Genomic DNA, 21,029 nt, shown 5'->3' with positions numbered 1-21,029 from the left:
AGTGATAATAGAAATTTTAGTAATCAAAGAAACACATACTTATGGCAGTGTCAGCGGTATCTATTCCTATTAGCAGAACTATCACTCCTGGTTTATTTTAGCGTATAATTGTCATTTATTATTCACAATACGATTATAAATCGTGTAGAACGTTTTATTCCGTAGCGGACAATGTGACGATGGCGCACGCGAAGGTGACCGTGAGCGAACGACAGATAACGTCGTCACAAACGAAAAGATGAGCCCCCAATGTAGCCAGTTACCGCTGTCCTATATCGATGCATTTGAATTGAAAGTATATTATTGACGAAAATGTATACCTAGTAATGGTATACATTTTACATACACACTGATTTTCCTTTCAGTTCAACTGGTGAGAAAAGTCGATCATGTTTTTTGGACCAAAACACTGGCTGTTTCCGCTCTGTCGTACGCAGTAAGCTATACATTTTGGAAAAGTATTGAAATGGAAAGCGTGAAGTTCGCCCAATTCACGAATCTGGCTTGAATCCATTATTTCATACCACGTGAACTTCTCAAGGACGTGATCACAAACCTTGTCATCATCAAAACCATCGTATTTCGATCCGAATGGTCCGCTTCATCACTTGGGGGCCTACACCGTTTCCTGTCATGTTAGCTGTGAAAGCAATGGCAAAAACGCATGGCTATTTTTTAGTCACTGTAACCTATTACTTACTGAAAATCATTTCATTACCCTCATATCAGCGTATTACTTTGCAAGTGCTACGCCTTACAGCGCAACGCTAGCGTCACCCGAGCCTCTGGTTGAAACAGTTGAAACCAGGGGTTGCTGATCCAAGTCCGTCCTCTCCCCCCAACGATGCATAGACACTACAAAACAATTAGTATGAGTAAAGAAAGTTACCTTTTTAACTGCTGCTCCTCACAGATAGAATCTCGCACTGAACATTTCGTTGATACGAGCTGTTTACGTCTTTGATTATGTTTACACCATCACTCATGATGGCAACGACGGAACGACCATATGGCTTCAAACTAGCTTTTTCTGTTTTATATGTCGTATAGTCACAGGCTTCTGTCTACTGTCAATGTTGCTACAGTATAATTACTTCGTTATAGGAATTGTTGCATTTCTCAAAGCAGCATTTTTGCCCTTCATTACTCTGTCTATGTTTTAACATAGGTTCTTGTGATACGATAACTAGCTCTAGTCCGTTGTTGATGAAGTTTTACACGGTACGTAACGCTGCGGGCAGCGGACACACGAAGAGTTACAATTGCGGTTGTAATTATGTATTGCACTCCCTATGAAACCTATGTATACCGCCAAAGACAATTTATCCGCTGTAGACATTTTCTTATGTACAGTCTTCATTTGTCAGTTCATATACTGATCCGGACGGTTTAACAAGTTTCCTGCAAAGTCAAAAAAATATTGTAAATTTTCTTTTTTTCAAAAAACTAGACAGGGAATTCGTCATTAGTCATTTAAGTTACGGAACCGTGCTGGTGTCTCGAGGCCCTTCTATCGTCATCGATATGCTAGACCATCTATAATTGCTATACACTCAGAATAGCGTTTCATTTGATAAAGCTGCCGCTCTATATTGTCTTGTTACCTACAGCCGTTTTATTACCTTGGATTGGGCGGCAGCGGGGGTGGCAGAGGTTGATAGTTCTTCAATTGGCGTCGTCGTTACACTATTGCTTCGTTCATCGGCAGGTGTTGACACAGGTGATGGTGATGGCTCTCGTTCGGCCTTAGGTGCAACAGGCGTCTGCGGCGTTGTTACGTGTTGACTACCTGTGTTCCTTAAGGCTGTTGCTGCCGCTCCACAGACTCGATGGTGTTGTTCCCAATCCTTGTGCTGGCAGAAGGCTCCGCAGTAACGCGCCCAACTACAACCGCTGCATGTTTCGCTAGCGCGTCTCCCACAGTTGAAGCAGTTCTGTACACGGTGATGAAATAGGAAGGGATGAGTTCGTGCATTAGGTGTCCTCAGGAGGGATAAAATAATGAAAGGGCTCGAAACAAGTGCGAAAAAAGTTACAGCCGAACCAATGAATATTTATGAAAATTGGAACACTTTCTTTTAGAAAAAAAAATAAGATATCCGTTTTACACTTCCTATTATATAGACAAATATAATTATCTGACCTCTGTGGGTGCTGTGGCATCCGGTAGCAACTGAATGCAATCGACTTTGGCCCTTTCTGCAGCTAACAGCTCCGAGGTCCGTACCTCAGCAGCGGCCAGTGCTCTCTGTAGCTCTAGGACAGCGTGACGCTTAACCTCGGCAACTGCCTCCTCTGTGAGGGGAAAAGATTGGGTGAGTTATTTACTGCTTCGACTATGACCTAAACAAGGCTGCAATATTCCCATTTATTTCTACGCTCATCTACCTGCTTTTTTGCGTACTTCCGACACTCGGCTTTCGAGTTCACCGGCCGGGCTGTTGAAGGACATTGTCATCGAGGCCTGCCCGTACGGGTCGGAATATGGCTCCCTTTGCCGCTTTTTTTCTGAAGCCATTTCGCCACTCCATAGAGGAGCATCCCCAAGAGCAGTAAGAGTAGCCGTAGGTATCAATGTCTGACCTCGCTGAAGAGCGCAAACGGCACGTTTTGTCTTTTCCACCATGCCAACGATGCAATTCAACATCTGAAGCATTGACGCAGTAGTCACCTCATGTTACTTAAAGGTATCCTAGGTCGGTCAGTCTTGTATACGCGTGTTCAAGTCAAGCCTCGGCTGACGGGTCAGTTCTGTTCCGGATTAAGTCCGACGCCTTAGAAACGTTCACTTCAAGTTCCAATCAGCCAGAACGACTGATCTTACAAGATCTCAGGAGCAGAGTCAACACGTCAGCTTTAGCCCTCAAAGCCAAGGTCACGCATGTCAATTAAGCGCAATGCCTTTTTATTGAAAAGATAGAGATCGCTATTAGCAAAAAAGCATGTATTAAGGAGCCCTGCTACTAATGAAAAACGAACATTATATTTTTAATTTCTTGTCAGTTTTTATATGTCTGTTAAAAGCGTTACGCTTCCACTTACATTGTAGATATTCCTAAGAACATCTTCCATTGCTGTGTTGCATCGAAGATCAAATTGACTGGAGAAGTTCGGGAACAGCTGTTCTCTAGTAAGCACCTCATGTCGATCGCTAGCATCGAACGACCTTAAAGAGCCTTGCGTTAGGTACGCACTACTATATGCTGTGGGCACTCGAATACGTTTGGAGGCTGACGAATCTTCTTTGGAGCGTCTATAGGACGAAAAAGAAACACAAAAGGGGTTCGGTCAGCATCAACTAGCATAATGTGGTATAAAGCAACGGCGTAATGTTAGTTTGGCTCCTACCTTAGTCTGTTAAGGGGGAATTAATTGTTGAATATTTAAAGCTGTTTTTTTTTTGGAATATACTCTACTATCTTTACTATTATATGCCATGTTTACCAACAAGTTTGTATATCCCGACGATGAAAATAGGTTGAATCCAGGAATGTATATAATTCAACTCGGCTCCATGAAGCACATTCGTTTGCCAAATGAAGCTTCTGTACTCCATAACAAATCGTTATTAAACCATTATGAGTTGCGACTCCAAGGTGCGAACGCCTACACTTGTACACATAATCGTTCATTCAAAATAACGTTGAAACTATCCAGTGGCGATGAGTTCAGTCAAGCAGTCCTCAAATTCTATATTGTTCCATTAAAGAATGAATTCTCTAAACAGGAATTAGGGCAAACTAGCCCTAACTGATCCTGGTTTGCTTCATATCATGAATGGATATTACTTTTTGAATTTTTCGCCAGAATAACACTTTTTATCGTGATCGTGTAAGCGATCAGCGTGGCATTAGTTTTGATTAGAAGACTTATCTACCTGTGCAAATGGGCAACCTGACCTGAAAGATGTGTTTGCCTTTTTTTGTTTTTTAGATAATTTTTGTTAATTGTTTTCGATGCGACGATTACTTTTATAGGCACCTTTCTGAAGATTAGTAGCCACCTTTCACACGAGCTAGGTATAACAGAAGATATTTCATGCACCGTACTTTCTATTCGCATACACATAGTGTTCGCATATATTTGAACAAATCTAGGCGGGTTGTTTGTTTTGGCGGGCATGTGTTCCTACGCTTACGTTATTTTTCAAAGGAAACTAGTTTTTTCAGAATAAAACCACTACATATCACTATAGCGTAGACGTAAGGGACACTGTGTTCGAAAGATGAGCTTCTTTATAAGGAACCTACCGAACTTTATAACAAAATCAAGGGTGGATATTGTACCTAGTCTCGGCGCGGCTTCCAAGGTTTCGGGAACAGTCTTCCATAAAATAAAGCGAAGAATTCACTATAAAGATTAAATTGAAGGGACCAGAAGGTTCTTCAGAAAGACGTAGCAAGGTATTTCTGCTTGTACCGAAATGTCTCGAGAGTAAAGAGTCAATTAACAATTAGCTTGACCATTTAGACTGCGCCTAATTTCTGTTAACGTTTTTTATGGTCTTTTGCATTTATTGATCCCTAAGACCCTCGGCTTACTCCTGGCTGCGGATATTTATATTTGGACCTTTTGCGCAAGACTATACGCACCAATGTACTGTTACTTTTGCTCAGTTACTATTAAGAAGTTTCTAGTCAATCTGGAAAAAAATTATTGAGAATCAGCCAGGAGCGGTTTGGGGCCCGATTTGCCCCGAATAAGCACGTTCATAAGTAACTTTTCTATCAACTACCGCGTGAATTTCATACAAATGTCTGTCTTTATTTAGATGCAGTTTATTAACAAGCGGCAACTATTTTTCTTATTTCTTTCCCAACGCCGTGTGTAACAGTACCTACACGACAATCGCACTGGGACTGAGTTTATCTAGTTACTGCTCACTCACTCACATGTCGTATCGGGCTCGCTTTACTCCTATTGTCGCATTATCTTCTTTCGCTTCCGGATGGAATATTTCAAACGGTTCTCCTGCTTGGCAAAGGGGATCGAGAAGAAATGTCTCATTTGCTCGGAGATACTGTTGAGGGTTCTGCTTGACCGCGCGGGCTAGCGCCATCAGTTCTGCTTGCATTAACGGAAGATTAGCCCGAAGGAAAGGTACTACGAATGGTCGCAGGGGGTAGCTGGTGGCCTCCTGAACACGCGCCTGAAACTCTTCCACCGTTATATTACCACCCTGAAAAGAGGTGAGGAAAAAAGGGCGACGGACTGCCGTTAATCCGTGAGACTTGCCGTACAATTGAATGCGCCGAAAAGAGTCTTCTGCTACATCCTTGTGACTCGTTCACTTAATGCATTTTAATCTTAAGCAGACTTGTTAAGTGTGTGCTATAATTAATAACACAGAATAAGCCAGGTAAGATTTGCTAGCATTAAAATCGATTTAGTCTAAGAAATACTGCTTTCTACCCACTAGAGAATGAATCATATGTAGTAGAAAATGGCAATTACTTACAACAAGGGCAAAGATCAGATGATGGACCGAATCACCCACATCCGGCGAGATGTCGTTGCCGAACTGCTGCAGGGTGACCAAGAAACGTTTTACTTTAGCTACTTGGCGAACACCTACGGAAGAGCGATTCGGGTTAGTTGGCGCTGGGGCGGCTGTCCCAGGGCTGGTACCGTCAGCTGATTCTGGCCGTAGTGGGATCGCCTGCGACCCACCTGACACGACACCGCTCGACGAAGTCGCATGAGCCGTTGTAGGTGATGTGCATGCTCGGGGTCGTTCTGTCAATGTGAAAATTTCGGACCTAAACACATTATTGTCATGTGACATTTCAATGGTGCTCGACTGCTTGTGTTCTTCACTAATTTCCCCTCGCGCCAGCGTGATAAAGATGGGAAGATAGAAGCAAACAGGTATCTCAATAATACCTATTCCAATGAATCTTCGTTTGACAAAGGCCAGAGGTACCTTTAATACGATTCACATGATGAGATATTATTTAAACCATTTATATTTTATTATAATTCGTTTGTTTCCGTTATTGATGTTTGTTACCTCATTGTTATTGGCTGAAACCATTCTAAACTTTTATGGGCCAATTTGAATTACTATTTCGAGCTATTCAAATCTAAGATTACTATCAAGCCGGCTTTCTTCTTGGCTTCTCACATCCAGCAGGTGTCAATATAAAGAAATTGTTGTATTCTATACAATATACCTATACGATAGAAAGAGCTTGTTGTACATCCCTGGATATAATATAACGTCTATATATGACGGACAATTGAGGCTTGAACTCGCTGGAGCAGCCGCAGGCATTTACAGAACGACGAAGTGTTCATGTTTTCTATTGTACTTAACGCAAAATACGAATACGGTGGAAGGTTTTTGTGCTCAGGTTATCTAATTGCTATGTACGTTCATGTGTCTTGGCGTGAATAGTCTCTGATGCTTACTCGGATTTTGATTAGTGATCAGGGATAAAACACCCGAGTATTGCTGATTAATTTATGTTGATATTCTTCGAAACAACCGTAATTTTTTTGTTCAATTCGATTCCGAAAACGATTTCTAAACACTATCAAGGTGCCGCAGTAAAATTTCCTTTGACACCTCCCTGATCAAGCTGCTAGAAAGCTTATCAGGACATATGGATGTGTTCTCCTGTCGTATCGGAACTTTCCTTAAATTGGTCAACATTGCCCTTATTACAGCTACGTCTGTGCGTCAAACCCTACTTGCTATATCTAGGATTAAATAGTGTATTATTTTTTTGTGTTTCGATCATAGAATATGGATCTGAAATGGGTTAACATTACTAGCTGATCCATTCGACCATTTTTATCAATTGTTGCATGAAAAATAACATCTCCGTGTAGTCCTATCATTGATTACCTATTCAATCAGGCTGCAGGTGTGGCCATCTTTGAGAATTCTATCGGCTAATCGATTCAGTAGAATGCCAGAGGCATTTGATCATTGCATTCATTATCATCCTGATCTTCGTTCACGTTTCTGCTCTGTGTTTTTGAATATTTTACCCATACAGACCTTCACATCTGACGTATTTATCGTTTTTTCTTGGAACAAGAGCCTGTTGTAACTGCTGAAATATCCTTGTTCTGATGGTCGAATGGAGTATCATTTGTACGGATCTATTGTAGTAAATTCCTCTCGGTGTATACCTTGCCACAGATTCTATATATACACACACACACACACACACTAGGGAGTTTAACGATATTACTCGTTAAAAATTTTATTTTGAAGGAATAAAGCTATCACCACTGTATTTGTGTAACGGTTTCAATTTGAAATTCGTATAATTTTGTGATGTACTCAAGCTAGACCATACGAGGTAAAAATTTCTTGATTTCTATTAGGATTATTTGAGGTTAGGTTTAGTTAATTAATAAATAAGCAAACATGTTACCGCTGTTATTGTCACACGAACTGGCTTAATTGTCTCACTATGATCAGTTCACCATCGAAGATACTTGTATGTAGCGGTATAAAGCTGAAGACAATATAGAGGTAGCTGACAATTCTTCTATTTATAATGATGAAGGAAGAATGTACCTATTTGTTTTTTAACAGCTTTCAATGAATTCTAAATTTTTGCGTTTAGTTGCAGTAATATATTTACCTCTCTAAGGTAATACTGGTACAATATGTATGCATAATAACGGTATAATAGTAATTATTACTTTCCATTTATATAGTTTTTGTGATTGGGCCAATGGTATTAAGGATACGATCATTATGTGACAACGGCTTCTCTAAGATTTGCCATATTCCCGGTCACAATGAGTGACACCGTCTCCTGCGGGCAAATTGCGAGCATTTTCAAAAAAGCCCGCCTAAATAAGCTTGTTAAACACTGCACGGTTTCGTAGCTGACGGATCGAGTCGAGAATGCGTACGTCATTCGAGGGGCTGGAATCAGCAACTCCTGCTAGAGGCCCCTGTTGCTGATTAAGTCTCTGCTATTACAATGCAGAGAAGATTATGCGAATTCTAGTGGCACACTTGAGCAGTGGTTGAGCTACACGTAGAATTCTCTCTAAAAGAATTACTAACAAATCGTTGAAGGCATTGAAGAAGAACGCATTGGGCCTGCAACCTCCTTTTTTGTATAGTATAGTATGTACTATTTAGGCTTGGTTCTGTTGACAAAAGAGGCTACGTCGTAGGTCAAAGCTGTATCATATTCTACATTCACTAAATATTAAGGATAGCAGATCGAGTGGTAATCCTATTCTTAGGCACTGTGTTAACACAGCAAAAGGGAATACCAGTTCAATAATCGCAGGTCTAAGGCTTTCTTACTATTTCATGCAAAGGCTTTCCGTATGCGTCTGGGACAAAACCACACGAGAAGACAGTCGTAGTTCTACGTGAAGATTCAGTAATCTTTTCGTTAATTGTCTGACTCATGCTTCTCCTCGGTTTACATCCGTCTTCAGACTCCTGAGCAGATTTTAGGAACTCAAGCCAAGTTTTTAGTTTTTTTTTTTTGGCAAGCAGTAAGCCCCTCACACTAAATACAATTAACCGAATTAAAAGTCCAAGCCCCAAATAAGCTGTAACTACATTTTGTTGCTATTTCTTCAGTCTAGCAAGTAGAACTTTATGTAAATCTAACCAGAGCAAATAGTTTGCATCTATCATGAATCGTTTGAATGTTTGTGTTAATAAATAATTGCAATATATTCGCAGCTGGATCTCCCTGCTCATGGGCGAACACATGAACCCCCGCTCATGGGGTTTTATCTTTGAGTGTCATGTATGCCACTGTTCATAAGACTATGGCCTTAATGGCGCATCCGTAAAAGAAAAAAATACCGAACTCCAATAAAATGACTGCGGTACATAAAAGGAAAGGATTATGGGTTTAAAATTGCTGAAATATCCGCGAGGTGAATATTTAAACAACTCTTATAGCTACAGATCGATTTGTAATAAGCGTGTGATAAAATTTAAGAACTTCGTCTCATAAAAGTCGATTTACGTTACTAGAACTTAAAATAAAAGGATTCAATAAAATTGAAAGCTAACAGGCAGCCGTCAAGTTAGTTTTGTTTAAAACACATTAGCTATTTAACAAACGAAGGGTCACAGCACGCTATCTAGTTATAAGACCCCAATTTTTTTTGTGCTTTTATAATTACGTTAATTTATAATAAGGCAATTTTGGCAGGTCACTTGTGGTCTGACGTATGGTCTTTGCAACTTGATATAGCCATTGTAGTGTATAACTAGGTAGCAAGCCAATGATTAGGTAAATTTAGCCGAAATGCAGCGAGAATTCTAAACACACTCTACACTTATCCTAGGAAAATTCTTCTGCTTACAGAAGGGTCTAATTTTTAACTTTAAAAAGGGTAAAACTTTAATATATTGTTCCATAAATATTTTAATGCACTAGAAATAAGTTTTATACCCTATACGCAATGTATTGTTGCATATTTATTAAGAATCCATTGGATACTTCGTTTTTTTAAGTACACTACACGAGTTCGAGGGTGTATGAGTGACAATAGCACATGCTTAGACATTGACAAATTACATTTATTGTTGCCGGTATTAGTCCACTCTATATTTGTGGTCTCTTTTTTTTTCTCACAGCACATGTGTATTGTGGGTGTTGCACGCGTATACCTATATATGTTGCATGTTACAGTGTATATGGAGTTTGTGTCCGCTTGTTAGAGTCCGTGCGTGCGTGCATGCGTGGGTGTGCGTGCCTTCTTCTACCGACGACCAATCGTAGGTGCTCCATTTTTTCTGCCATTTTTTGGTATATCTCAATCTCCTTTCTCTCGCTCAGTCCTGCCTTTTTCCTTTTCATCTTGGCACTACCTTCCCCTTTCGGCCCCACCCCTCTCTCTGCATCGTTTACCTCTCCCGCCGTTGTGTCTAATATAGAATAGTATGGTAATGTTTACTGATGTTACCTTTGATGGGGACGTTTCTTGGGGGTGTCTTGTTTCGAGGAAGCAGAGTCCTTGGCGAGGTCGGAGGCGAAGAGCCGGTGGTAGTGGCCCCAACCTCAGCGCTGCTTTGCGGTTGCCCTGTTGTTGTAGTGGCAGCGGCTACGGCGGCAGCTGTGTGATCCTCCGACGTGGGTGCAAACGACGGTAGATTACTACAGCTGCCTTGTTCCCTACTAAGGTTTTCCCGTTGTTCGCCATCTCCGTCACTCGTTGTCGTGCTTCCTTCGGCCGCCGCCGGGGGGCGCTGTACTGCCCTGAGGGGTTCCGGAGGGCTCCGTTGATTGTAGTGGGTGAGGTGATGGTGCTGGTGGTTGTATTCGGGTGAGACCAGTCCCTTAGCAGCTGCGGCTGCCGACGCCAGCTCTGCAAGCCAACACAGCACAGCACAGCAGACTAGCAGATCCACAGCAGAAGACTAGCAGTAGTCCTGGCTCGCTAGTCTTCTTAGACACACGCTTATATTAGACTGAGATTCAGAGACAGGTTCACTCAGAGCATAGCGGAACCGAAACAACGAAGAAAGAAGGAAGAACGAACGATCGAGGTTTTCTCGGGTTAAAGACGGCGGCAGTGGTGGACGAGTCGTCGCGTGTGGGGCGCTCTGTTCGGCGAAGGCAAGTGCTCGTACCGTAAATGCACAACGTGCGGGGCTGCATTGTAAACGGGGGAAGGTGATAGGCAATGTATATAGTTGTACGCGACAACCTACGCTCCAGGCCGACCGACAGACCAATAAACCACCCTCTCTGGAGCAGGCAGGCCGTTCTTCGCACCACCCAACGAACCAGTTTGCCTTGTTGCCTAGCTGCCTGGTCGTCTGTGTTCCTGCTACTAGTAAACCTACCCAGCACCACTGGCTGACCGTCGACTACGTGTGCTTACCAAGCCGACGGCTTGCTGTTTGAGCTAAGGCAAAGCTTTGGCAAGCTAGCAGCTCAGGCCAACGGCTCTCGACCGCCCAAGCGGTCCGATCGGCCTGCCCAACACATTCAGCTGTTCCGCAGCTGAGGGAACGCAGCTGACACTCGTACCAGCTGTTCCGATATTAAATTCTATACTGGGCTGTTCACTAGGCTCAACCTGGTCGCAAGTAGCAGGCTCCAGCTGGTGCTCAGGGTGGTTAGAGATACGGATACAGTGAGTGGGGTTTGGCCGTAGATCGTGGCTTAGGCACAGGAGTGTATGGAGTACGGAACAGGCTGTACACGACACCGGGCACTAGGGGGAGCTCTGTACACAAGAGCAATGAGGTGGGGAAAAGCAAACGGGGGCGCACGGGGAGAGCGGGCGGATAAACGGACACCGTGGATGCCATATAGGTCCCCCGTTGCCAGTACCATCATTACCAGCAGTAGCAGCACTACCGTTTCTGCAGACGCCCGTCAACGAGTGCACCAACTGACCCAACCCAGGCAAGTAAGTTAACGACACTCAGCAGGCAACCGAACTGGCAGACAAACAGCTAGCGACCAATCAACCAAACGCGCAAGCGGCGATAGTCGCAGCAGCGGCAACGACGACGACGATGATGTAGCCCGCTGCCTTATCGAGGCCCATACATGACGTTTGTACGGGAAGCCAATCGGGCTACGAGCACACGGCTACTGCCACGACGATAGAAGTAAACTAGAAAAGAAATGACGATACCTAAGGACGTTCGATCTTCCTTCCAATCTTCATGTAACGTACGAGTAAACTGCGCGCTGTGTATGCTACATCTCGATTAAGACATTGCCGTGAGAGCAGATTTAGCTTAACAGTCGAAAAGGTGTAAAAAAGAGCGATAGATCCCAGCAATGAATCGTTCCAATGTAATTCATTGGTGCTGTGCCGTTTGAACAGTTCGAATGAAAGGCAACAGCAATTCAAAGCGATAAAAGGATGACGCTGAAAGCTGCTATCCTTTAATATTTATCCTTGACAATAAATGTGTCATGGTAGGTGACAAGAATGAGATATAATTATTGCAGTTTACGTAGACTGGCTGGGCTACAATAAGTGCTCGAATAGTGGGTCACTGTCCATTGAAGTTCTTATTTTAAGTTTGAACCATGGCAAACGTTTGTTTCCCCTTCCAAAGCAGCTCAGGAGATCTTTGGCTAAAAACTTTTTGGCATGTAAACCAATACTCTAAAAGTCACTAAAGACAAAGTCCATTACGAAACAAGGCAAAACATGTTACGTTCTTCTACTACAAGATCTTGTAGTTGAGGATTGATCTACAAGATAATTTAACTATTGTAGAATATTTCTTTTCCTTCATATTTTTATATCTGATAGTATAGACATCCAGTGTAGACCAAAACTAAGTTGAACTATTTGTATCAGTTGGATATCGTTTTGGCCCATCTTTCTAGCCAAGGTTCGTTAGGAGCTTTTTCTAGCTTAGGTAGGAGCTTCGATAGAGCTATCTATTGAAGGATATGGTTTATATCTATTTTAGTATTTTTGACAAAAACACAAACTCTGACATAGGGTAGATACAAACCTATATCATGTACTTTGATCTCTTTTGCGATTTCCTAGGAATCAGACAATAGACATTTTTATAAGAAGGAGCAGTTCTACGTACAAAATTATCATATCCTTCATTATTATTATGATTACAATGAAGCGGTGCTTCACTACCAATAGCGAAGGCCTTCGGAAATCAGAGAGCAACCTTCATCTACCCGAAAACGGCGACAAATGTTTGTTTCTTTATTCTAATGAAAATGCTAGTGGTGTCAGGTCGGAACCCAATATCTTTCCTAGCCCATTTAACAGCCAATGCGCTAAAATTAACACCCATTGCCAAATCTGAGAATTTTAATTTGACAGCATCTTGTTTATTATACTGCTGAGTCTCAATTCGTACGGTCACTATATTGTATAACAAGCGTGACTGTATAAAAGAACAAATAAAATTGTATAATAAAATGTTAACATAACAAAGTCAATTTAGAATAAAGTTCATTTGATTTAATTAATTAATTTTTTTAAGATATATAAGTTTTGCTGTTAAATGACTTATCCCGTGAAGCACATGTCCTTTAAAAGGCCAAGCTTGTTTCAATGTATATTATATTATTTTTGTATACTTATTATATTATATTAGACCAGACAGAATACATTGTTTCTTTGAATTTGTTGTTTTAAAAACATCAGGGCCGACGCTTTTTTTTTATTTTAAATAATGGGACACTGAGACGACAAAGCAATTAGTACACTGAGGCATCTCCCTGTTTGATGCGTTTGATCAATGGTGTCTGTTTAATGCATCAGCCTTCCCATACTTCTTTCATTATTCACTTACATACATTTATAAAATCGTCTTCATCGCTACACAGATGATTGTAGCTTCATATTGACAGGCAATGGGGGGTGACGTGTAAAAGATGTCCTGTCCAAGCAGATGGTAATACAATGAATTGATCAAGTCAGATGAGCCTGACATTGTCCGACAATTGTTATTTCCATTGTTTAGATAGATAAACAATTAGATATGAGGTCGCATCATTGATTTTGTGTCAATTGGGAACTACTTATCTTAATGGTCGATATCATAAAATAGCTATTTACTTATGGTCAAAGGGTGACCTAACTTAAAAAATGCTGAAAAAATTTCCGAAGCCTAACATCACACATGTTACCAATGTAATATAATGATAAAAAAAATAATCTGAGACATGGTTTAGTGAAAGGTTGAACACGGCCTCGTAACCGAATGATAATGAAAAGCGTGGCCGTATAAGGCTCAATTTACTCCCCAGATTTTTTTTAATCATGATGTAATACACGCGCGACAGTGGTAAGCTTGCATAGATATTTGCAAGCTTAATATTTTGGCCAATTGCAAAGCGATTCCTACAAGCAATTAAGTTTTGACTTCAGAAGTTTGTTTTGGACGTCAGTACAATATGAAGTTAATGCATTTCTAAGTTTTGCTAATTCTGTAAACCCTGTCAGAAGTAGTCGGAAAGTCAACAATTTGGGTTAATCCTCGATTTGTTGGGTACCCAGAACTTTTAAACACGTAATTAATGTGTGGGTTAACCTTCGGCGTATACCAGAACAACACACTGTTGCCACCATGTTATGTGAAATTTACACATATGTAAACTCTACGCCTCTGTATGCCTGTCCATAAACATATGAGCCTATGCGTACACGTGCGTGCTCATATAAAACGCGTCCCTTGGTAACGGTATGGCGTCGCAGTTGGTGGTTCCTTTTAAAAGCGAATCATTACGAAGGCGAAACGGTGGAGAAGCGGACCAAGGAGGTAGTAGTCGGCCTGATGAAAGTTGAGCTGGATAAGTAAGAGACGCAAGGAGGGAGCGGCCTGCCAAGCTCAGCGGGGCAGGTGGCGCCTGGCTTGCTGGCAAGGCTTGAGACGAACGGTGGCACTTATACCATCTGCTCTGCGTACCAACAGCTGCTTCCACTCACACACACATGCACACCAACTTCAAAACTTCAACAACCCGGCTGGCGGCAACAACAGCAGCTGGCTATTGCTTGCTAGCGAGTCGCGCCGACGGGTTATAGGGAGTGGGGGTCGCTGCGTTGGGCCAATTTTAGGGTTGCTGCGTTCGGGGGCAAGCTGAAGGCGAACCAAGGTCCGTTTCGTGAGAACGCACGCTGCATTGCTCTCACCATGTCCCCTCGTTTGTCCCGTTCGGTGCTTCGTCCTGACCCGAACGCACTCCCACATGTCGTACCTTCTTTTACCACTTCTGTAGCCTTTACGATGGATAGATCTAATGTAATGGAACGAGCGCTCTAATTCGATGTTAATTTAGGGGAAAACGTTTCTATCAAGGATTGTTTTTGTGTTTACCATCGCTCAGATTTTATGGTGGCTGGTGTGCAGCAAACTAAAAGAACAGCACGACAAATCGAGGGTCTTAAGGTTTTCGTGTCTAACATACGAGCTAAGCATAAACGGGTGTCCGTTCAAATCAAGCGATGCGTCAAATAAGTAGAGTGTACATACGTTACGAGTTATTAGCGTAATTTTCATTGGCGTAGCAGCCATTTCAACATATTAAATCTCACTTATATAGGGGTCAAATGCCTACAGATAATCCCTCCTCTACAGAATACACACAGATATACTAGAGTGGCAGCCAGGAGATCCACCTAAAAACTAAGAAATTTATGTTTGATAGGAACTCAAACCACCGTACATCTATCAACTTATAGCTTTCGAAGTTCGGACTGCGTGGCGAGTATGTGAGGTCACTATACAGCCGAGGGAGTTTTGTCGGAAACACTATTTTCACAGGTTTTGAAAAAGGACAGCAGTAGTTCTGTTCTACATTTGCCTTCTGGTAGGATCTATAGTAGGAGTTCTATATCTTGTTATTATGACCATGTGTTATGTAAAAAGACGTTTGCCACAAAAATAGTAAAAAAAAAAAAGCGTTTTGTTTGTTTTGGCAGGAGGCAAAATGACAGCTACCGGTTTAAAACCTTCGATGTGATCGTATATAAACACTTCCATTTTAAGGGAATATGCAATAGCTTTCGTTCTAACACTTAAGTCACGCAAATGAGTAATAAAAGTATAATGCACATGTCCTTTGTAATCAATGTACAGGGTACTTAAAAATTCAGTCGAGCTAACTGCAAGTAACTTACAGCGGTAATTAGTAAAACTAGAACCAATTTTATCACTCCGATGACTTGCAGATAACAGTGTATTTGCACGGCAAAGGGAACAAAAGCATATTTACCCTTTTAGTAAAAATGACTATCGAGAAGATGGTTAATTAATATTTGCAGAAGAAATCAGAAAGACAGTAAAAGAGAGTTATTTATTTCGTATGCCACAAAGTGATTTTTTTTTAAATTGAACGTTTCAGTACGTTAGTATCGTGAAACTGACGATGATTAGGTAACTTCTGTGCTAACTTAATCATAAGCGTCGAAAGCAACCTGAGTTTCCTCGTTTACGACTGCGGGAAAAATTCGGCTTGATATTTTGTTCGAACGATACGTATGAATCATATGGCTGCTCATAATTCGTACAAAGCCCTTGAGCTCAAAGTTCAGGGAATGGTTGCCCTACCACGGGTCATCTGCCCTCGTCACATCATAAAATATATATACAAGGTGTATGTAATTATGACTTTTGTTCTCATTTATATAAAATGATTGTTTGAACAGCAAGGAAAGTCTAAAACGTGTATGGTTTCCTTAGCTCGCAGATGCTCAAAATTATTCTCGTTCTGATCAATGCAGTGCTGACTGACTTTGGTAGGCTATTGATTCATAACTTTATCTAGGATTTTAAATTGTCCAGTGTCATCGATTTTCTTCCATGGGCATTATCTTTATAGTAGTCTAGGGAAGTTCCTTATTCAACTCATTTGTTTGGAAGATTCTCATCAAGATATGCTCTTACATCACCATCTGTCATTATCATCATCTGTCGTGTCTTTTGGCGTCTTTACCGAAATTCTTACGAACGCGTAGTAAAGCAGATTTTAGCGGTAACTGGTACCAGTCACCAATTAAAACTAAAACTACTTACTTTTATTATTACTTTTTTCTGTTAAAAGGGTATGGCGTATTTATTTTTACAACCATTTTGTAGTTATACGGAACGTGGTGTCCAAGTCCGGATTTTTTTCCTTATACTTTGTCTTTGAGACTGTAACTAAGGAAAAAAATACCTTAACGATTTTTTTTCCATTTATTATAGATGGAATTTCTGATGATTATGATTATTTATCATAATTATCATTGACTGTAATTGAGGCTTCAATTTGTGACCTAATAATATACCTAACCGATCATCTTCGAAATATCCTTTCTTGAATCTGCGAGTCAATTTTTAGTAGTAATTGCGCTTCAAGCAACATTAGCAGACGTAAATTCCTTAAAGAATCGCTGAAATACGCTATACGCAAGATTTTGTTGAGTCCAATTTTGGGCTGATAGCAGGCCAAAGCTCCAAAAAATATAAGGCCTTCAAATATAAACCCTATTGGAAAACTTCCAGTTTGCCTCACGAAAATTTCCCTGGTGTTTTTCACAAGCAGCATGACACTCGGCAATAATGAATGTCCTTAGACAATAAAGGGATTTCGTCGTCTCGTAGGTGGTCCGCATAGCCAAGAGATTGATTAATAGTGGACTTTTGTTTAAGTTCTGGAGACGACGCGGTGTTTTTCATCACAACGAACTTGCTGTTTTAGTCTCGAAGGCCTTGAGTTTTTTTTTGGTACACAAAAGTAGCAGATGAGCGTATGCCCGCTAGAGCAAATAACCGGCCAAAGGTTATTCGCAGTGAAAGGCCACACCGTATATGTACAGATTGTCCCCGAAAGATGTACACATATTGATTTAATTGAACCTTTATTTTTTTAAAGGTATAGCTACTGTATCGTTAAAAGCCAGCCTACTAATGACTAGAGAGTACTAGAGTGACCAACCTACTATAGCTAAAAACAGTGCGTCGTTTCCGGAATTTGAGCCAAGACATATATATATATATATATATACTGTATATAAGACATACAGACTCTTTTCGTGTCGGACAAGTTTTGAATTTTACTGGGGGCACTAGAGCTTGAATATTTTTTTGTTCGAAATCAACTGGCTTTATTATCGGCAGCTTTGATGCAACTTCTTAAAAGTCCGAGGAAACCTTCATGAGGCGAACCGGAAAATTTTTAGTGAGGTTTACAGAGGTAGGAAACTGAAAAATTTATATTTTGATACACCTAATTTTTTTCGATACAAATATTAGCGGTCGTTTTAAATAGGAGAATATTGACTGCGAATCGAATTTTCTTTGTAAATTTTAGTGTTTCTGGGACTTTTGAGCCTTTGAGTCGGCTTAAGGCCCTGCATTCTTGGAACTTCTATTTAGATACAGTCTAGAAAACATAGCATTAAAAATTCTCAATTTAGGCGCAATGGTAAAGAATATATATATTCTTTTTCACTGTATATATGATAGATGTCTATTCCACGTAATCCACCGAAGTCAGTTCCAAAATTCCCGTTAAGTGAGCGATAAAAATCTGCTAACTCTTTTGTCGGTTTAAGGAAACCTCAGCGATGATCCGGATTCGAAAACCAGGAGCAGACGAATTTCGTTTCAAGCTAGACGCCAGCCATCTGAAGCAATGCTCAGCGGCGGTACCGGACATAAGACTCTGAACTTTATTGATTACGCCAACACATATAGATAATATGCGACTAGCACGCGCCGTCATGGTCTCACATACATGTCAAATGTTTAAGATAAACCCTAGTTACTCATTTTTTGGGTATTTAAGTTCGACCATATTTCAGCTATCATGTCGTTTTGCCAAAGGAAGTTGACATTCTTGCAGCTTTGTTGAACTATATTTAAGTGGGGCCAACTGAAATACAGTACTTGTATACCAAATCTACGGGGTCAATTTGTCGAGTACAGCGAGCCGCATATGTGCCAATAAAAGGATATTTATACTAATAATCTAGACATTAAGATAGACAACTGATGTAGAAGGATAACGGAAATACATAGTCTCAAAAGCCGCCCATACACCGATTCCATGGATCTAGAAAGATTTCAACTTACAGCGTCTCCGTGTAGCAGATACGATACTGTTTAGTACTTTCGTATCTGTCGAAAGAAACTTTTGCTACTCCTTAATATCATATTACATTTACTTTGGCCCAGTATGATGGACTGAATCGCGCGGTAGCTAGATTTTTTACCGTCGTCGTAAGGATATATCAGACATACTTTGAATTTAAGAACCATCGTCTGACAAACGATTAAACCCTTGAATACCCTGATTCATTTATATAGCCGGTCACAATCGAATAAAAAAGATTATTCGATTTTCTCTAGGGTGCTTGAGGTATAACTGTCAGTGCAGCTTTCTCGATGTCAATTGCCCAACTCTTCCAGAAAAAGGCGCAGATACGCTCAGAGCTTTTGGCATCTGTTTGTCCGTGCCGAAACTTAACGCGTCAGCAAGTAAAGCATCGCGCCTCAACCACGTGACCCCTTAGTAGGTAGTGGCACTGGCGATTGATCGGCATCTACGGCCTTTTTTGGCCAAAACGAATCGTAATGCTCAGCATAACTATTGTAGCATATCAATTATACAATATTATTTTACCGCTTGAGTTTTACTTGCGTCTTTCCAAAGTAGTGAGAATTGCCTATCAGTTACAAGAAAGTAGCTCTTTAGAAATCGGTGAATTAATCATCCGTCTGCCAGAGCTGAGTGTCTGTGTGTATCAACAACGCAAAAGTATCTACTTACCGGCCCACGATTTGAGTATCCTGAAGTATTGAAGGTTAGCAGCTGACGTGGACGATGAGCCTTTCGGAAGTTCGCTCGAGATCATTCTAACACGTGCACCTCTATATCAAGAGCAAGTCCATTGGTAGCACGACGAAAAGCCAAGGTACACTTTGTAGGAACTAGAATCGATTCACTTACGAGAACAAGTCCAAAGGATAGGATTATTATATATATATGTATGTATAGAATAAGCGCGCGACCGAGGAGGGCGGTTCGAAAAAAGTGCCTGAATGAGGGAGCTCAAGCTCTAGTCTCGCTTCCAGCCACTATCGAACACAGCCAGGACGCGAGTGCACTTCGTTGATAAGCCCTACTCAGTTTCGAGGCTATTGTAGGGAAAGGGACCCTCAGCTGATCCCTTTCCCTTGAACCCTCTCTCATGTGGGGAGAACAACACTCTGCAGCAAACTAGAAAGCCACAGATATAGGCACCACCCCCCTGGACCATGCTAGGTGCTTTTTTCGGATAGAACAGGGCTAGCGGATGGATAGAAAGCTTCGATTGAAGTCACTGTTGCAATGTGCGCACTCAGGCGTCATCAGGAATCAAGAGCGGCATTATCCAACATTCGAAAAGGTTCAATGCTAAACAATATCAGAACTGCTCCCAAGAGCCACTAGCCAGAACATTAAACTGAGGCTGTTGGGAGTATATGTATACCTTAATAAATTTTACGTCGTATTGTATCTAACTGTGTAACTAACTGGTCAGTTAATAATTGATGCTCCAAACGTATCCATTTCCATAATTTTTTTCGTACCCTCGTCCGCAAATACAGCCAGGCAAAATTGCGTTCGTGATTCATTTGTTGATCATGTACCATTGGAAGACGACGCTGTTAGGCGCAGCTGCTTAAGATGCGGAAACTTCGTAGCTTATTTCTGGCAGCTTCCGGTTAGTTCCTACAGAGGTATCTCAAAATATTTTCCCGTGTCCTACCGACTCCCTACAGTGCCCTGTGATATTATATGGCGTGTACAAATACCCTTGCGATAACTACAGGGACCTTTGAACGCCTTGCGATTTTTCCTAGAGGTCACCAATAACCTAAAGTGTACCATTCGTTTAACCCCCACCTGTACTTCTCAAAATTTTCCAGAGCTTACTAATTATCTGCATGAGCTATTGTGACCTTTTAGATTCTCTATACGTTTCTAGTTTTCTTTTTTCATTTTTCTTTATGGGTTTTGTCGAACACTGCCTTCTTATAAGTTAGTCAGTTTTGTATCTGATCATCGATGGTAGTTAAAACTGTTTCGAAGGCCAAAAAACTGTAATATTGGTTCAGTTCTAAAGACATTCAATAAATATACAGTCGAAACGTTTCTCTGCAACGTGAAGTTTCTCATCGCTGATTCCTTTATGATGTAAGAATTGGCCGCTGGGATCATTTTAGGCTCGGGACTACTCGGGCATTGCTTAGATCAGGAGACACAGATTCATTCCATCACTTTGCAGAACTTCTTGTTATCAGAACTTTAATATTGTTACTATACGTGTCTTGCATCCCGTGTAACGGTAAATTAAAGCAGTCAAATTATTTGAGTATATCTCTAAGCAGTTTCTATTAGTTTCTTGCATTTACTTGAAAATGTTTATGCTTGAAAGGGAACTATACTGGTATTTAATACGCTCTACTTTTAAAACAATGGCTTACCAAGTACTAGACCCCTTACTTGAGTACAACTGGCAGATTATTTCGTGCCGTGCTATAGGTCTGTAAAATATCAACGTATGCACTATAGACGACATACAAAGTGCACACGTCCATATAC

At 41.0% G+C, this 21,029-nt stretch overlaps 1 protein-coding gene and 1 long non-coding RNA gene across 2 annotated transcripts; one reads left to right on the top strand and one right to left on the bottom strand.

Annotated features, from left to right (window-relative positions):
- Positions 1-91: 91 nt before the first annotated feature.
- Positions 92-19,333, bottom strand: LOC111271638 (protein CBFA2T1). Its single transcript, XM_022852572.2, has 10 exons — positions 19,212-19,333; positions 9,913-10,314; positions 5,459-5,736; positions 4,893-5,179; positions 3,043-3,253; positions 2,389-2,647; positions 2,144-2,295; positions 1,623-1,934; positions 890-1,401; positions 92-640 (listed from the first exon to the last, which is right to left on the bottom strand). Exons 1-9 carry the CDS (start codon positions 19,294-19,296, stop codon positions 1,390-1,392), a joined length of 1,998 nt encoding a protein of 665 aa, XP_022708307.1. The 5' UTR covers positions 19,297-19,333; the 3' UTR covers positions 92-640; positions 890-1,389.
- LOC147751970 (uncharacterized) lies at positions 5,743-19,953 on the top strand. The gene is made up of 2 exons (XR_015315411.1): positions 5,743-5,868; positions 17,995-19,953. It is a non-coding gene; the product is annotated as an uncharacterized LOC147751970 (long non-coding RNA).
- Positions 19,954-21,029: the final 1,076 nt, after the last annotated feature.

Source organism: Varroa jacobsoni, unplaced genomic scaffold (genome assembly GCF_002532875.2).
Source record: "Varroa jacobsoni isolate VJ856 unplaced genomic scaffold, vjacob_1.0 contig00817, whole genome shotgun sequence".
NCBI classification, from domain to species: domain Eukaryota; kingdom Metazoa; phylum Arthropoda; class Arachnida; order Mesostigmata; family Varroidae; genus Varroa; species Varroa jacobsoni.
Note: the sequence above shows the minus strand (reverse complement) of the source record. Positions and strands in the feature narration are given on the sequence as shown.